Genomic DNA, 20,487 nt, shown 5'->3' on the forward strand with positions numbered 1-20,487 from the left:
CCTCTCACACACTCTTCTCACACACTCTTCTCACACACTCCTCTCACACACTCTTCTCACACACTCTTCTCACACACTCCTCTCTCACACTCTTCTCACACACACTCTTCTCACACACTCCTCTCACACACTCTTCTCACACACTCCTCTCACACACTCTTCTCACACACTCCTCTCACACACTCTTCTCACACACACTCTTCTCACACACTCCTCTCACACACTCTTCTCACACACTTCTCTCAAACACTTCTCTCACACACTCTTCTCACACACTCCTCTCACACACTCTTCTCACACACTCTTCTCACACACTCCACCATATGCTGCAATTAGAGCTAATGACTCAAACAAACAACACTCCTCCAGACTCCAAAAACACTCGCAGTTAGAGGAAAAGATCAAATACAGTGTGCACTAACGCTGGGCGAAATGTTTTAATTTTTTAAAATTAATTTGTAGTCAACATCTTAAATTTGGGTTTGTGGTTTTTCATTTTATTTTCAGAAACTAATATTTTTATTGATCAAGGGTGAATTAAAATGATCAAAAGTTCTCCATTTAAAAAAAACAACAACAACAAACCCCCCCCCCCCATCAAAATCACGATGTTGAATTGGTCAAATTTCCTGGAAATAGACGGTATTTTTGGCCATGTTGCTCTGCCCTACACTGATGATGATGATGATGGTGATGATGATGAAGATGATGATGATGGTGGTGATGGTGGTGTGAAGCTCACCTGGCGAGCTGACCGGGTGTCTGGTGAAGGACACGTTGAAGGCGGGTTCCTCGCTGAGCGCTGATGGATACATCCTCCGGCGAATCAAGAAGCCTGCTCCGCAGCAGAAGAGCACGCCCATCATTAGCAGCAGCCTATGAGACAGCAGATACACATGACTGACACAACCACCATCCAATCACACGCCAGCTCCTGCACATCACCCACAAACAGCAGATATCACAGTTCTGCGCTGTTTCATTGAAGTTTCTGTCTTCATCAAATGAAGCTTGAAAAAAGTAACAAATAGCTTCAAACCACTTAAAAACTACTTATTTAAAAATAAAATCTAAACAATATGGCTGAAATAGTACATCATAATTAAGAGTAGCAGATATATTTTTGACCCTGGACCACAAAATCAATCATAAGATTAAAGTTTATAAAAATTAATATGTATGCATCATCTGAAGATGAATAAATGATCTCTCCAGTGATGTGTGGTTTGTTCGGAGGACAATATCTGTCTGAGATGCAACTATTAGAAAATCTGGAATCTGAGGGAGCAAAAAAATCTAAATATTGAGAAAATTGTTAGCAATAAATATTACTAATCAAACATTAAGTTTTGATATATTTACAGTAGGAGATTTACTAAATATCTTCATGGAACATGATCTTTACTTAATATCCTAATGATTTCTGTAATAAAAGAGAAATGTCTAATTGTGACTCATTCAATGTATTGTTGTCTATTTCTACAAATATACGTCTGATATATTGATGACTGCTTCTGTGCTGCAGGGACACGGATGAGTAAAATTAAACTCTTGTTCTAGCCTGTACTCTTGCTGTCAAATGGGTTAAACCTGGTGTTTTGAAGGATTTAAAAAGTGGTAAAGATTTAAAATGATAATTCATGAGTATGAACAGAGATCCTTAAATACAATACTACAACTACTTTTATAATGTATCATATATAAAAGCTTGAAGTAGTGTTACCAAAAAACACTAGTTCAGTTTTTCGACTTCTAAATACTACATTTAAATCAATGTAATGTGCTGTTATGTGTGAAATTTACTGGCAATTTCTGAGTAAATCATGCAGTAAAATGAAAAATAAAACAGAAAGTAATAATGTATAAAAGCAGAAGAAAAGGCCATTCTTACCAGAAATACCAGAGTCTCTGGATGGAAAGCGCTCGGACGCAGCAGCGAGTCCCACAGCATTCCTCATACGAGCGACATCTGTGGAGAGAAACCAGACATAAGAGAAGATTCAATCAGTTCATTTCCATTTCCAACCATCGACGCCATCTCATCAAAACATGCACAATGATGGATGAAGCAGTGGTGAACTGGAACGAAGACAGATGCTCTGAATACTAACACAAGATGAACAGATGCAGTATCTGCAAACCTTTCACACTTTAATAGAGATCAGACTCCATCCAGCTCTCCGTTCTTCTGCAATCAACCACTGAGAGAAGAAAACAGACTCATATTCATCTCTTTCCAACCGCTGGACAGGGATTCTCACTTTGTGATCGTCTTATAATGAGGAGCAATTAAAAATGAGTTTGAAACATTATAAGAATTGAAAATATCTCTAGTATTTTCAGCATCATTCCTCCAGTCTCAGCAGGCTGTTCTCCTTCAGGTCCTGTGGTTGAAGTATGTTCTGCTGGTTTCAGATCACGTGTGTGCTGTGACTGTTCAGACAGAGATCAGCTGGAGCTCTTCAGGAAGAATCAAAGACTCTTTTAGCAGAGCTTCAGCTCCACAGCGGCTCTAACGACCGAGACTCACTAATCACAGCAACGAGGATCAGATCCTGAACAAGCACTTCATATGTTCTATGCCATATTGAGATATGAGGAATAAATGAGCCCATCAGAACCTCTGCCATCTATTAGCATTCTTAATGGGCCATTTATGAGCAGCCAGATTATTAGCATCAGCTCCGTCTGAAACAACACATCCATCAGAGAAGAACAACATCAGCTGCTCACAGACGACCACAGCAATGTCATCACTGATGAAATCATTTCATACCACACAGCATGGAAGAAAGATCCAGTATAATCTCTAAATATATCCAAGTTCAAACATTCAGTTTCAATCCTAAATCAATACTTTTATTCATCAAAGACGTATTCAATTGACTTCCTGCATGCCACAGCACTGTGATCTCTATTATTCTGTTTCAGTGGCGTTTCTGATCCGTTCTGTGCAGTGAAGGTTCATCTCTGCCGTAATAATACATCACTATTACCTCATTCATAACTCATTCATATGAACTGAATCTGTAGCCCGCAGGATTCTGCATCTTCACTTATTACACATTGTTTTTATTCTGAAAACAGAATAAACAGTCTGCTTCAAATACTTCAGTACTTGGAAAACAGTTGTATTTATTACAATTAAAATATCGCTGCATCTCAGAGAATTCATTTTTTTTGTGTGTAACCAAGCATCATCTCCATCAGGACACGCAAGTGTAAAACTAATTAATTGATTGAGGAATGTATTAAATTGAAAAAAAAAAAAAAAATGAAAACAATAATATGTTGTCATACAATTATTTGATTTAAGAACAAAAAAACCTGCTTTCATTTATGTATTTATTTACATGTGTCTACATATATTTGCTTTGATTTTGGATGACAAAAGTTTTTCAAAAATGTTCACATATCACATTTAAAATGTTGCTGGCCCTGTTCAAAAATATTATATTAGGTGCTATTATTATTATTGTGTTTTATTTATTGCTTAGTTTTTAGGGTTAATAATGAATCATACCATGCAGAAAGAGTTCAGAAATAATAGAGTTGCATAGCACAAGCTTTGTGTAAATAGAAGCTAATAAAGTCAGAGCCTCAGTCGGCGTCCTGCTGAAAGCATCAATTTAATATAAATCTAATGCAACAGAAACGTCTTTAACAATGAATTCTCTCAGGGTCTAATGGATCGGAATGGACTGATGTTTATGTAAATTATAGGACTATCTCAGTGTGTGTCAGACAGTTTAACACGACGAAACACAGACCTGATCAGTTGTGAGGTGAGCAACCCTTCACCTGAACAGTGTAGTGTTGAGCTTCAGTGTGAGGACAGCTCGGCTTCACAGAGGGCAGTTCTGACCTGAGCTATTCCTCTGAAGATCTTCATATCTGAGGGAATGACTGCACTTCAAGCCCGAGTCGAGATGTCAGTGCTGATTTTCAGCAAACCTCGGGGAGAGTCATCACACACAGTTCCTCTGCATCCAGCAGAGCTTGAAAGTTGATGCATTGACAGGTCGATATGTTTCTCTGTGACTGCAGCTTTACGCTTCAGCGCTTGCACTGTGATGCTGACGGATGGGCTTTGCATTGCTTTGATTAAGATGTTTAAAACCCATTCATCCAAATGGAGAAACACAAGAGTTTAAAAAAAACAGTTCACCACCAAAACAAGAATTTCTCCATCATTTATAAACTCTCACGTCAGGCCACACAGAGCAGGATGTGCAAACCTCCCTTCGCCACAAAACAACTTGACCAGGAAATCTCCCTTTAAAATAATAATTAATGCTGCTTGTGCTCTTATTAATGTTCTTACTCAGTAGCCTTAAACACATTTAGACAATACATAATCTTATTTTTGACACTGTGATATAAAATCCTATTCTTGTGACCCACTGGCATGCTGGGTAAATGGGTAAAATTAGCCACTGAAGATGACCTTTCAACAGAGCATCTGTAACTGAAGCTCCTAATCACCAGAACACTTTAAAAGTTGCTGCCCTTTGATTTAATGAGCATGCCCATCTTCATCCAGCTTCTGATGTTTACTGCAGTGAGGTGTGAAGCAGCTCAGACAAGTCACACTGCAAATGTTTGCTTTTGAGAAACCCTGTAATTCAGCTCACAGTAGCACAAATACTGAAGACACATCCTGTATATACATCCAAACAGAAAACGGTCGGCTCTGACTCCTCTAGTGCTGTTCTTGTTTGGCAGAACGAGTTAAAGGCATGGTTCAGAAACATTTTTTGTTATGCTGGTTGAAAGTCTCTTCACATCTCAAAAGCAATCACTAAGTTTAGTGTCTGAATGTATTCATATGGTCTATGGAAGGAAAAGGACCATAAAATGTATGACCAATGATCGTCATCAGCACCTTCATTATGCTATTGCAGAGCGATCAAGAATGTTATGTTATGTGTTATTATTGTAATATAGTATGCTTGCTTTTAAATTCCATGGCATCAACACATTTCAAAAAAGTTGGGACAAGGCCATGTTTACACTGTGTGGCATCTCCTCTTCTTTTTATAATATTCTGCAAACATCTGGGGACTGAGGAGACGAGCTGATCAAGTTTAGGAAGAGGAATGTTGTCCCATTCTTGTCTAATACAGGCTTCTAGTTGCTCAACTGTCTTAGGTCTTCTTTGTAACATCTTCCTCTTTATGATGCACCAAATGTTTTCTGTCCGTTACAAATGACCTGCTCTTATCATCTGATCGTGGTTGTATCTCTCTATTAGTGCTTTTGGATCTTAGAAGTCATGGTCTAATGGTTAGAGAGTTTGACCTCTAACCCTAAAGTGGTGGGTTTGAGTCTCGGGTGCTTTGAACCCCCAACTGCTCCCCGGACGCCGCAGCATGATGCCCACTGGTGTGTGAATGTGTTCACTGCTGTGTGTGTGCACTTTGGATGGGTTAAATGCAGAGCACCGATTCTGAGTATGGGTCACCATACTTGGCTGTATGTCATGTCACTTTTAGTGCTGCACTATTGACCACAACATTCTCTTTATTTAGACTAGAAAACTTTGTTGGCATCAGTGGAAATGCATTAGCATGGTTTAAATCGTACTTATATGACCGCCATCAGTTCGTAGCAGTGAATGAAGATGTATCATATCAATCACAAGTGCAGTATGGAGTACCTCAAGGCTCAGTACTAGGGCCGCTACTCTTCACGCTTTATATGTTATATAGGACCTAAAAACTCATTTTTTCTTCATCAGTTAGGAACCTAGGTGTGCTATTTGATCGCAATCTTTCCTTAGAAAGCCACGTTTCTAGCATTTGTAAAACTGCATTTTCCATCTCCAAATCCATGCATTTATGACCTCTAGGTTAGATTATTTTAATGCTTTATTGGGTGGTTGTTCTGCAGCAGCAAGAGTTCTTACAGGAACCAGGAAGTATGACCATATTAGCCCGGTCCTGTCCACACTGCACTGGCTCCCTATCAAACATCGTATAGATTTTAAAATATTGCTTATTACTTATAAAGCCCTGAATGGTTTAGCACCTCAGTATTTGAACAAGCTCTTGTTACATTATAGTCCTCCACATCCACTGCATTCTCAAAACTCAATTTGATAATACCTAGAATATCAAAATCAACTGCGGGCGGCAGATCCTTTCCCTATTTTAGTAACTTCGATAGTGAATTACTACATCAAATAAGCAGGTAAAATCACTGTTTTTGAAGCAACTAAACTGACAGCTTCTTTTTTTTTGTAGGTAGATACAAGCAGATGCAGGTAATTCACACACACAACTATCATCACTCTCTTTCTCTCTCTCTCTCTCAATAAATTATTCAAATTAGTGGCATAATTCATTCAAATAAATGTGATGATCTGCTTCATGATATGCTTCATGTGTCTGATTTGAAGTGTGCAGAATCCCATACAAGCTGTCACTGATCAAAATAACCATCATTTGTATCCTTCCAGTCAAATATTACAATGCAAACACCATTAACAGATTTAACTAGTCAATGTTGGCAAATAACCACAGTACAAGAGGTATATTGCACAGCTAGCTGTGATTAAACAATTTTAATGCACTCTGCTGTGATTAAAGTCATTTAATGCATTTTAAACATTAAACCATAGAGCTTTTATTTGGTGGAAACTTCTCTTTAGAAATGCTTCTGTTTTGTTGGAAACAGATTTATAAATGCTTAATACAAACTTGGGAAGCTGTTTTGGAGCATATTTTCAAATGCACATTACATGCAGTGAACACGGTGCGTGATCCACATCCTCAAAAACAAGAGCATTTAGATAACGAGCCTTAAAAAGGAGAATAAACTCAGCAGAACTAACTGGAGCTGAAGTCAAGTTGTGATTGTGATATGCAGTGGAGAGCTCTCAGCCGCTGTCTCATGAGCTCCAGTCAACGGTCCGGATCAGACTGGCCTTCATTACCCATTCTCCAACCTCTCAAACTGATCCAGCGGATGATCCAGCTTCCCTCCTGCCTCCTTCATTAAGAGCGGTCGAAGAGGACATGCTCACTGAAGTGCACAGAGAGTTTGGACTCATGTCTGATCAACAATGAATGGCACTATAATAACTCTGGTTTGCACTAAAGATAATGACGTTTATCTCATTTATAATAATGCACAGTGATTTCAGAAGTGATTTAGAAACTAAACGAAACTGTATTGCATTAGGTTAGTGAATAGTGAATTTCTAAAGTAATCCGTTTACTGAATTCCCCAATTTAATCTCATCAATATCAAGTCTTAATGCGTGCAATGCCGTGTTGACAGGATCATCTATTAAACATGCAAGACTGTGTCTAGGTACACTGGAAGTCTTCATAAGTTATAAAAGAAGGCCATGTCAATATTTACAGCTGTTCAAAGAAAACGTATGATCTATAGTTAAAAAGTGACACAAACCACATAAGCCACTCAACGGCTACTGAAACAGAGACTGGACGAAATATTAACCACACAGCAGTAAGAATTTACTTCTATGAAGAGGAGATGAGAGAAGTGTTTCTTTAAGCCTTTAATCTTTCAGGAGGGATGGAGACAGGGACAGAAAGCTGAATCATCAGAAATAACACCGTCTGCTTGCCACGATTTGCCTCTTAACATCCACAGTTTGGGAGGAAATAACTTCACTGCCTTAAAAACAAAGAAAGAAGTGTGTTTGAAGCTTAAGAGCTTAAAGAGAGATGTCTAGAAATTACTTCAGCAACTTAGTCAAGGGATTACTTCATGTATAAGGGCAATACACATTAATGAACATTTCTGTTAATGTGCCAGTATTAGCCAACAGACCCGTTTTTAACCGTAGTCCTTTGGCCAGATGTTAAAAGAGGCATAAAACATGGAAACACCTCAGGCTAAGCAGATAATAGCAACAAAAGTATCTTTAAAAAATATATATATATATATTTTTGGATGCAATATGTCTGATCTTAAATAAAAGATAAATTGATTTTAAATCAAAATTAAATCAAAATTTTTTTTGTGTATTGTTGTGTGAAGTTGTAAGTAAAACAAAGATTAATGGAGTTTTGTTTTACAAGAATATACTACTTAAGGCATTTCTGTTATCGTTGTTGTTTTGTGTTCCTCACCATATCTTTGTGAAATGTGAAAGCAATTTCTAAGTGCAAATGGTTTCTCCAGCTATTTGTCAGAAGTGTGGTTGTTTACTGTGAAATTACGGTTTGGGGTCAGATTTTGTTGTTGTTGTCTTTTAAATAAATTACTGTTTTATTCAGCAAGGATGCAGTAAATTGATCAAATGTCAGAAAGACATGTCTAATGTTAGGAAAGAGTTACCCACAATCCAGGAATCACAGTATGTCAGCTCAGTGAACTGAAACAAACTGCCCCAAAGAATCTGTTTCCACGTTTCTCTGAGGCTCTGGATCACAGGTAATAATACTCTGTTCAGTAATGTTCGTTTTCACTTCAAGACCTCAATATATCATCAGGAGCCACAGGTATTCGTGTTGTGTTGCCTGATATGCTCTTTTGACTCTGAAAGTCTATGCTTTTAGCTAAATATCTTCTTTACTGTTTTACTGAAGAACCAAAGTCAGCTATATCTTGGATGGTCTGAGGGTGAGTGAATTAACAGCAATTCTTCTTTATTTTGGGGTAAACTATCCCTTTAATGTGAGTTCAAACACAACATGACTAATCTGAGCTCAGCAGGAGACAGAAGAGAGGTCATAGCCATCAAACAGCAGAACCAGAGGAGAAAACATCAAAATCCAGGCGAAATATCTGTGTGTCAGCTTGTGTGATGGGTTTGCTATCTCACACGGCTCTGCTTTATCTGCACGCCACAATGCAAAGCCATGCAGTCACGTCCCCAGACCAACACCGCTGCAGGTTTACAGCAGGACACATTCAGAGATGAAAGCAGGATAACATGTTCAGTTTGGCTGGTTACAAACAGAGAAAACATGCAGCATTATAATTGGAGCCTGCCGATGAAGTGCTCCCAGACTCCCAGAGAGACACCACATCCAGCCCCGAGCTCTTAAAGAGACAGCTCCCGAACACAGACACATCATCACTCCTGCACTGCCACAAACCTGAAGGGACTTTACACAACTACATGCTCTTTTACATACAAGTGCAATACATGGGACTGGAGCCTTCAAGCTTCGGAAAAAAAAGAAAATAATAATAATAATTTGCATAACATTTTAAAAAGCTTAGAAAGGCTGATGGTGACAGCACACCACAAACACGTGATGACATCTGAGAGTTAATGCATGCTGATGGTCTTGAGTAAACATTAGAGGTAATAAAATAAGAGAAAGACAAATAAAAGTGACTGTACTCACATGAAATAGATGGGGTATCCTCCTTCAAAATACCAGCAGTACTTCTTCGCTTCTATGCACTGCAAAGAAAAAATATAAAACGGGGAAATTAAATAAATGAATAAATAAGATACATCTCATTTACAATTATAAATCATGTCTAGACAAGTTTCTGAAAAAATGTAACAAAATTAATATTATTTTAATAACATTTACCACATCCTGGAAAAATCAACTACATATACATGCTTTGCTTCCAGATCTGAAGAGGCTCGATGAATCTCACTGTAGCTGATGTGAAACGCTGACATGATGACAGTTCGCTCTCAGAAGAACCGAAACAACCTCCTCAGAGGTCAGAGGTCATCATTCAAGAGGCAGAAACTCTTGACAAACAGCACAAATCAAACAAACCACAGATAAATCATCTCGAGAGTCGAGTCAGTACAGACTGAGAGCTGAGAGCGTTCTCTTGTACAGTCAGTGCAATTTACTTATGTAACGGGAAACACTATAAGAAACACAAAGAAAGAAAGAAGTGTGTTCTGCAGGGTTTGTATGACTGTGGAGTATCCACACTAACATCTGCTGAGAGCTGGAAGACTAAGGCCGGGTTCACACCGCAAGCTGCAGCAGAGCAGAAGCAGCGCGTATTTTTTTCGGTGCCTATGTTAACAGATGAGAGCGTTCACACTGCACGCAGAAGCTGCGCGGCAGAGCGTTGCAGAAGCAGAGCAGAAGCAGCAGTGCCGCGATTGTTTCGGCGCTGGGTCTATTTTTGCTGCGCTGCTGACGCTCAGTTAAAGTGAAAGTACACCTTTGATGGACAAAATAAATATGATTTCACACAAAAAGTGCTCTAACTGCACAAATAAAGCACATCTAGGGTGTTTTAACAAGAACTAGAGTATGTTACGAAAAGGAAATTATTATAAAAAAAATATGTATAGAAGATAAAGTGACCATGGCCAAAATGATCATGATCATGGCCAAAATACACATGTGGGTCATTCTACGGAAATGTCCATTTTTCTGTCCCTAGCCTTTACAGAAATATTACACTTGAAAAACACTTTAGGTTTACAATTTTTTTATATTTTAAAATGAAACAATATGTTATTTGAACAATTACACTTTCTTGATTTTTATTAATTAATTAGAATTCCAAGCACCACAGAAGTGCTCGTCCCCACAGTCATGTACAGAGGGAAAATGCTTTATTTTGAGGTCAAAAACAGTGTTTTCTTCCATTTAAAATACAACCATGTGTCCATAACTATCAAATATATGATATAAATTACATTAAAAAACAAAATGCTAAATAAATATTATAAATTATATAAAGAAAGTAGTGGTCCCCTGGAGTTGTGTCACTGGTGTTACCGTTTAACAAAAAAGCTCTTATTTTGAAATAACAGTCATGCTGATGACATCGCTCGACTTCCTTCTTCCAATTTTCTGGAGATCTATGAAGAGAAGCCATTGGTAAGTCCACTGTCTCTTTTCAATTATCAGAAATCTTCTCATTTATCTCATGATTTCATATGAAGCTTTTAGTTGAAGTCACTGGTATGACCTCTTTTATTGTTTGGGCATTGTAAAAAACTAGAATACAAATGGATTAAACTACTTAATTTAGTGAGTACACCATGATTGACAACATGTGGTTTGATACCTTGCAGCAGCCATTTTGTAAAATGCAGTTTTCATGAAAATTGTCACTGGTGTTACTGTCACTGGTGTCACCTTCCTTATGGGTAACACCAGTGAAGATCAGTAACACCAGTGACTCCCTTTTATAGATAAACTTTGTTCAAAGCTATTCATTTAGTTATTTTGCATAAAATAGCACTAAAATTATGATTCTAACTTTTCTTTGTCATTGTTAATCCTCCTTTGGTCATGTATTTCTAAATTGAGGGTATGGCTAAACTGAGCGCTGCTGAGAAATGTGGTTTTATTAACAAAGTTCGGGAGAAGCACGATCAGATAATCATCCAATTTGGTACAGGTGCATCTCGTTTAGCTAATCATCTTATAGCACGCACGCGTATATATATCCAGTCTTCCTACCTCCTGTCCCACGACAGTTTTTCGGCAACCCTCCTCCACCCCAACTCCTCACTTCTAATCTATTTATCCCAAATTGGGATAGGGGGAGTTATTTGGGTTCGGGCTATGCTCCGGGCCCGGACCCCTCCCCCAGGACAGCACGCCAAAATATGCCTACTATTTGCCTTCAGATTAGATGTAAGGGTGAACTCGTGAAACAGCGACTATACAGAAAGCGTAGGGATGCTGATCCTGAACGCAGAGCAGAGTATTTGCAGAAAAGGAAACAGAGCTATGTCCGTGACATTGATTCACAAAAAAGAAAGAGAGTAAGTGATTTGAGTGAAAGGGAGAAGAGATATGAGCGAAAGGCATGGAGGGTCCGTCAGCAAAGATGCAGGCAAAGAGTCAGAGCAGGAGCATTGACCACCCCCCCCCCATCATCACCAGCTAGATCACCCAGCATTTCAAGGTACAAACTGAACTGTTACAAATACAGAAATAAATGGTAAAAGAGATATAAAAGTGCATAGCATTCAGTACCTCCACATACACACTCACACTCACTCACAAACACTCTCTCTTTCTCTCTCTCTCTCTCTCTCTCTCTCTCACACACACACACACACTCTCACACACACACTCATACTCACTCTCTCTCTCACACACACACACACACACACTCACTCTCTCTCTTTCTCTCACACACACACAAACACACACACGTTTGTTTTTTTGAAAAGTATGTTCATCCCATAGGTGTAATGGTTTTTATTCTGTAGAAACTGTATATACTATGGCCCTTCACCAACCCTACACCTAACCCTAACCCTCACAGGAAACTTTGTGCATTTTTACTTTCTCAAAAAAACTCATTCTGTATGATTTATATGCATTTTGAAAAATAGGGACAAGGGTTATGTGCTCATAAGTCACCCTCTCCTTGTAATACCTGTGTCATACCCATGTCATTATACAGAGTTGTGTCCTGATATGATACAGAAACAAGAGCACACACACACACACTCACTCACTCACACACACACACACACTCTCTCTCACTCACTCGACAACGTAGGAAAGATGCACAAAGGGAAATAGAGAAACTGAAAGACAAGATCATCGGTTAGAAACGAAGATATGAAATGGTGAAGAAATGAAGTTAAAATGTTAAGTTAAAATGTTGTCTATAATATTTTTCTAACTCTGATTTCAGTTCTTATGAAATGAGTCATTTGTATATGTTATGTATGTCACTGGTGATTTGTTGTGTCACTGGTGTTACTGTTTTTTTTTCTTTCACATTAAATAAAATCTGTCATATGTGGCATAATGATCATTTTAAACTAATTGAATTCTGCTGCACTTAAGAGTTAAGCTTTAAATGATTGTATTATTGCTTGTTTAAAACCTTTTTTTCAAATATTTTCATTGTTATAGCAAATACATGGTTGTGCAATTGAACTAACATCATTCAGTCACACTTTTAACAAACCTGATTAAAATAAATAAAACTTAATCACCGTATTAGTTAGATCATCATTAATTTTCTGTACCTCTGACTGCATGTGCTGAAAAAAAAATTAAAAAATATTTCATAACACCTTTAATATCGCTAAAGAAGTAAGGTAACACCAGTGACAAAAAAAGGGTGTATGCGGTCTTTAAATACATGCACACAAAAAATAAAAAATCATTAAGCTGTAATTTATGTGTACTCATAAAGTCAAAGGGTAATCTAATAATGTGGTCTAAGTTTAAATGTTAGAAAAAGAAATCAATTTTAAGAGATCTTGCCATACCAAATGTGGACGTTTCTGTAGAATGACCCATGTACTTAAACGAATTTTGCCCAAAATTTGCATTAATGATATCTACTGTGTTCTTAGCAAATTACATTAAAAAATTATGATATTTTAAACCACATATTTTTCAATTTTTTATTATATTTTTTTCATATATTGTTTTTTTTCTTTTTCTTTTTTTTACAAAATCTGTTAAAGTACTTACAGTTCTATCCAAAAATAGACATTTTGCCGAAATACAAAAACAACTTTAAATAATTAATATTGCTAGTTTAGCCTTGGAGATTTATTTATTATTAGTAGTTGTCGTATTCTTTTAACTAGGACTATGTATTGGCAGAAGAACGGATGTCGTGCTAACAATCATAAACAACAGCACGTGGTGTCACAGGCGGTGGTCTTCAGAGTGCACCTGGAAAGACAATAATGGACGACACTCGTCTCATTGTGGAAGTTGAGAAATATCAAGTTCTTTATGATCCACACAATGTACTTTAGAAAGACTTGCAGGAGAAGGAAAAAGCATGGGATGAAGTTGCAGCGGCTCTTATTGCAGATGGTAATTAATTTTGTAGTGTTTTTGACGCTTTCGCTGGCACACGAGCAAACAACTCAATATTTGATTCAAAATTTATTCAATTGGAACCATTCATTTACAATTTCTAAATTACACATAAGCACACAAATAACAAAAGCAGGTGATACATGCATTTATAATAAACAAGTAAATGCTGATTTCAAGATGAGCAGGAAGTCAAGGCTGTGAACCATTTACAATACACATAATTTAAAACCGTTTATTAAATTGGTTTTCAGGGTGTTTTTTGGTAAATTTGATTGCAAACAAACCCAGTGACAAGATGGTAATATGCACCATGTTCTCTCCTACGTCGGTTAATGGGATGAACCCAAAGTCTGCGTCTTTTTAGTCTCCTTAATAAAAAAAAATTGCGCAATGGCCTTTCTTCTATCAACAACACGTATACTGCACGGAAAACAAAGACAGCAAAACAAAGATCCAACAAAAGTAACAATTAAATTATTAATTAAAAAAGCTTCTTGCCAAGTCTTTTTATTTAAATGTATTTTAAATGGGAAATAAAGCAATGCGAACGTACCCATTATAGAGCACTCTGATCAAAATCTGCTGTTCAGTTGCGCGCTGCCTCCGCTGCCGGTGTGAAAGCAAAATAGGCGCGCGCTGCTTCTGCTATGTCTACCTGCTGCTAACGCGCTGCTTCTGCTCTGCTGAAACTTGCGGTGTGAACCCGGCCTAACAGAGACACCGAACACTGCACACACTTGATGAATGATGAAACCCGCAGGAAATAGGAAGGGATTTTCATTATTTTTCACATATCCAGATAAAGTCCTAGCAGAAAATTGTCAATCACATCAGTAACCATATAACAACGTCCAGACAACCAGACGGACTTACGCATGTATGTGCAATGTACTGTAAATAACGTAAAAGCTCATATTTATTCTGCAGGTTTCAGGTTGATTTCATTCCTTTTACTGCCGGCAACATAAGAGACACAAATACACGGAATGTTTCGAACGTTACTCTTTCCTTCATCTGAACAGTGTATGATCATAATTAGCTGTAATCTGCTGCAGTCTTTGTGAATCTCTGAGGTAGAGCTGCGTTTAGCTTCAGATGAACAGCAAACTCTCGTATCTCATTACACTGGACTCCGTTCAGCCGTCTTCATCTTCAGCACAGTGTGTGTGTGCACAGGAGCATGATGGAAACACCCAGAAACAGCCGCGGGAACTCTCAATCCTAGCACACACAGCACATGAGAAGCACAAGTCCCAGAGCGTGCAAATCAGCCTTCCGTTCACTTTAATAATTCGTTTAAAAAGAGAAAAACAGAAACAATTAAAGCCCATTATTGGAGCGTGTTTAAAAGAAAATGCTATTTGTGTTTCTCTGCCTTTTTCCACTTTCACAATTAATTCAATGCATTCCTCGACAATTCCTTTGAAATGGTTTGAGGAATAAGCTAGACTTTTTGATTAAGAATCATATTCAAAATTAATAATATACTATAATTATATTAAGTATTTTTATATATATATAAAGGGACAGAAGTGAGTGCTGAAACGCTGAATAAATGCTAAGCTCTTAGCTGATGACATTAGCTCAGCTGTCGTGATATAAGCTGCTCAGTTTCATCTCCTGTCTCAGCAAACACATCCTGACTGGAAAACTGAACAGAAGTCAAAGTGTGGCTCCTGTACACGAGACTTGAGAAGTGTGGCCGTCCTCCACAACACCGACTGACCAGAAACTTACTGTATGCAGAGCTGAGTAACACGTGTGGTCAAAATGCTGTATATACAGTAAAAATACATTTTGAAAAGCACTCACTTGAACACCTCACAAATATGAGCCGTCTGGATGCATTAAACTCAAACAGATACATTTACACTGACTACAATTAAAAACACCCTCATTTAAATAAACTAACTGGAGAACATAACACATCATTGTGAAAAAACAACTGCATTAAAAAAGAGCACATTAGAGAAGCACTTCAGTGAATATTGATAATAAAGTGAATTATTTCTGCTCTTTTTAAAAGTAAGCGCAAATGTTTTTGAGCACTTAATGTGCATGTGCATTGCAACTCAATGAAATGTGTTATGCATTAAATGTATATTAAATATAATTACTTAGATTTAGAGTGGTTTTTATCTACTTAAGTAGGACTAAAGGACATCTTTATATGTTAACATTTATATAAATATTATACTTTATAATTTATTATAAATAATTCATAAATAAATGTACTGTTAATTTAAAATATATTTTAATGTAATGAAACGTGTACGTCATGTATTCAAATATATTTGTAAAGATGAAGTTGCAATTTAGCACATTTAAAATATATTCTCTTTAAATATATTATCAAAAACACACTCTAGTTAAAGTTATAATTAAGTAGTTCAGCATGTTTAAGCATGTGGGTCAACATAAGTGCAGTCTTTAATGTACATTGAAGTAAAACGTTTAATAATAGGGTTTAATATTTACTTTTATAATCACAAACTGCACTTAAATGCACACACTTTATAATCCATTAATATTAAATCATCAATCAATCAATACATTTTTATAACAAACCAAATTAAAATAAAACTACAGCATTTTAAAAGCATGTGAAATACTGTAATCCTACTAACTCTTTAGATTAGGGAACACATATTCACTATTAAAGGGTTAGTTCACCCAAAAATAATGTCATTAATTACTTCAGTAAACTATATTTACTATTGCGTAAATAAACTATATATAAACTATACTAGTACAATAAACTATATTTAATAATAAGTACAGTAGTTGCTGTGAATGTTTAGGTATTGAGTCAAGAGATCTAGAATATGATCATGCAGAATAAGACATTAATATGTGCTTTATAAATACCAATAATACATTTCTACGTCAGATACAAGAGCATCGGCAGACTCTTCTGATTCTCTCTGCGATGAAAATAAAGTCTTGGTCATTCTGTGCTAAATGACACACATTAATCCACTCCACATGATGAGCGAATAAAGCTAATCCCAACGGTCCATAATTAGCAGAAATCTCTGCTTTCTCCCAGGAGTCCTTATGCACTGCCGCATGATGATAGTAGCTTTGAGGCTAAACCCAATCACATCTCCAGCTCTTCTCACCAGGGATCTTTCTCTCAGTCTGCTCTGTTTAGAGAACAATCTCAGATCCAGCACTCAACACACAGATCTGGACTGGAATAAACATATTAGACAGGCACAGAATCACAAGTGCTCTAATTGCTTTTCTCTGCTAAAGAACAACAGTTTGGTAAGAGAGGCCGACAGGGACTAATATCCTGGGTTTGCTGGGTGAAGTTCTGTTGTGTCTGACCTGGATCCGCTCTGCTCTACTGAAGAATGAGTTGGAAATGGTTTGAGTTAATGTGGAGACTGGAGACTCCTCACAGAAGACAGACAGCATCCTCTTGGACGCTCACGGACAGACGGATGCATATTGTGCAGAGAGACGGTCAATCTGACACGCTCTCCACAGACTTAACAGACTACACAGCTTCAGTTAATGAGCCAGAGACTAAACTCTGACTGTTTGTCCCATATACTGCTTTATTTTAATCGATCTGAGGAAATGCATCCATTTAATAACTTCACTTTCTGCCCATTCTCTTATAGAACGGGTTGGAGTAAAAAATTATAATCTAAAATATATATAACTGTCCTATTTGTACAACTTACTATTTCAAGCAGCCAACAAAGTCATGAGCGCAATAAATGTCCAGATAATTTGATTAAAATGCCTTGTGTGGTCATTATTACAAAACCATAATGCTAATTCATAATATTTGTATAAAACTTTTAAACCTGAAAAAATAAAATAAATAAATATATAAATGCATTTTCAATTGCATTTTCCATATTTGGAAACATAAATTGTTACATACAACTGAAATCTTGCATTACCATTCAGGTGGGATTGATTGCGATTATTATTATTATTTTTTTTAATAAACTGACAGCACTAATATATATATATATATATATATATATATATATATATATATATATATATATATATATATATATATATATATATATATATATATATATATATATATATATGTATACTGTACACATACACACTTAAAAAAAAAAAAAGATATCTACTGTCACTTGTATTTAAAGTGTAAATATAATATGCTTTTTACCTTTTTACACCATTTTATATGGATTTTTAAGAGGCATTATATGAAACCTTTTCTCTTTTATTGTTTTTTCTTTCTTTCTTTTTTTGGTGCATGACATTAATTATGAAACTGTAAATCTGATTATTTTCTCAGGTTTTTAAAATGAATCAATATGAATATAAAGATCACATTTCTAAGAACGAGGAAAATGAGTTTTAAACGACATGTTCTTCTCTTGGACAGAACGTCAGTCTGGAAACAACACACTGGATCAGATGAAGCACAGCAAACTATTCTCAAACAAACCATAAATTACTCATCTTTTCAAGAAGCTGTTTATGTTTTCACTCCAGGTTCATCCTTCAATAATTCAATGGCTTCTACAAAACCAGTAAAAAAGAGAGCAGTTCTTCCAGCAGGTCGTTCCCTGACTGAAGGGTAATGGCTGTTTATGGAGCAGGATCTGAATGAGTCCCAGCAGAGCTGCTTTATTACACCGAGACCACTGACCGTCTACACCGGACCCCAGCCCTTTAACATGAGCCGTGTTTAACACTGGCTGCCGTTCAGAGAGAAACATCGGCTCTTAACGGAGAACAGAACTTAATATAGATTCACAGCACCAAGTGAGCAAAGCCCTGTATTAATGCTGCAAGCCACACAAAACGCTGAATTAAACTCCCTGCTGTTTCCTGTCAACTTCTGACTGATCCTGCAGTCTGCACTAATGCCTTTGCTCAATGTCACTGAAGGCGGTGATGGGAATCAATGCGGGTAAAGCTCCAATAACAGAGCTGCACACAGCAGCGCGCTGGATATGAGAGGACTGACACGGACTGCAGCTCAACACCGCGCTTCTCATTAGATGTGTGCACAACTGATGCAGCTCCTATAGTCAACATCATTTACCTTTACAGTTAGATATAAGGGAAAGAGTTCAAAAATTAACTGGTTTTAATTAGAGATGTTAATATTCGATTTTGCCAGCATCTGATATGCCAATATTTTTCAACTCATTTTGCTGTTAGTCGATATATTTCCTCCTGTTTGGAAACAACACCAAGTCTCTCCTGTGCAGAGATTCTAAACAAATTCTTTTACATTTTGGTTAGTTTTAACAAAATTTATTTGTTAGAATTAATAAACAATGAAGTTATTTTATAATGAGAGCACACAAATATAAATCTTTTTTATTTTCAGTTAGATACAGTGGTAACCGTAACATTTTATTTAAAGGTTTAATATTTGTAGATGGTCTTAAGCAAAAGAGTTGTAAACATTCTGAAAAATATTTTAGCGTTCATAACAAAAAAATTAAAATGACACTTTAATAAATAAATCTAGGCTATATATAAAATTACAAGTGTCATGTTTGTGATTTTAATTAAAGCTGCGGTAGGGAACTTTTGACGCTCTAGCGGTTAATAAACAGAACTGCTTGCGTCTTGCGGAAGAATATCGTAGCCGGAACTACTTCTCTCTGTTTATGTCTATGAAGAATCACAAAGGTACTGGGTTACTCCGCCGCGGTATCACCGAAGCAATCTAAAATAGTCCGAATATAAACACTTATTATAGGTGCACCCTAGTGATTCAGGACAAGCTAAAAACACGGTTTGGAAAATGGATTCATGGTGTACTCACTTATTATATACATTTTTCTACATTTTGAACACAAACAAAGTTACGGACTGCAGCTCTGATTGGTTGATTTTTACCGGGAGCGATGGAGTTTCTGCAAATGGCAATAGGACACTGGGAGGAGCCAGAGGAGCTTGATTTATACACAGATTATCTGTCTCATATTCTACTGTCAGGACATAATGACAGGTTTAACAAATATGTAAAAAATTTTTTTTTACAAAAGTTACCTACTGCAGCTTTAATTTAAAAACATACTCATGACTTTACGACATCAGTTAATGCTTTATTTAATCAGAAATACAATCTTAATGTTATTTGTGCATTTTACTTTCATTTTAATACAAATAGGCCAACAGCGCCCCCTAGAGAGTTAAAACTCCTCACCTGATTGGTCAGCCGCTGCAGGCGCTAGTGAACGAAAACAGTGAATCTAATCACCATTCAGGCAAAAATTTACTTCAAGAATGACCACAATGCCGACTCGATCTTGCGGCTAGCATTTCCTGAGCGCATGCAAGATATCGGTCTTTTCGGCAGGACATTTCGGCATAGTTGTACATATCGGACCGATGACGATGTTTACATTTTAAGCCATTATCAGCAGATTCTGATATTGTTCTGATACTATTGTGTATCCTTTAATGGTAAAAGATGGTAAAAAATGCTACAGTAAAAAAAATTCTAATCTAAAAAAATCTAATTCTGTGTTATGGTAAAATACTTCTAAATTAACCGTTTTTTGGTACAGCCATAATCCCCTGTGTGACAGCTAATATTTTTCTTCTTAAAAAGATACAATTATGATTTGTAAATTTCTTTTTTTTGCATTTTTTTTTTATTGCTAACATTTTTCCTTTTAACGCTGAAGCTCTGGTAACCACAGCTACAATTTTTCCTGTACATTTATTTTTATTTTTTTCTCAGGTTCTGTCACCAAGTTTTTTTTTAAATACCCTTTTACATTCA

The 20,487-nt window shown here is 36.7% G+C and overlaps 1 protein-coding gene across 1 annotated transcript in view; it reads right to left on the reverse strand.

The window, feature by feature from the left end:
- LOC113076186 (vesicular, overexpressed in cancer, prosurvival protein 1-like) overlaps positions 1 to 20,487 on the reverse strand; it is a 32,883-nt gene that overhangs the window by 4,267 nt on the left and 8,129 nt on the right. Inside the window, exons 3-5 of the mRNA XM_026248847.1 lie at positions 9,333 to 9,391; positions 1,892 to 1,969; positions 743 to 876 (exon numbers count right to left, since the gene is read on the reverse strand). Of these exons, the coding sequence (XP_026104632.1) occupies positions 743 to 876; positions 1,892 to 1,969; positions 9,333 to 9,391 (271 nt within the window). The remainder of the gene's footprint in view (positions 1 to 742; positions 877 to 1,891; positions 1,970 to 9,332; positions 9,392 to 20,487) is intronic.

The sequence above is a fragment of the Carassius auratus genome, unplaced genomic scaffold, assembly GCF_003368295.1.
Source record: "Carassius auratus strain Wakin unplaced genomic scaffold, ASM336829v1 scaf_tig00019252, whole genome shotgun sequence".
NCBI classification, from domain to species: Eukaryota; Metazoa; Chordata; class Actinopteri; order Cypriniformes; family Cyprinidae; genus Carassius; species Carassius auratus.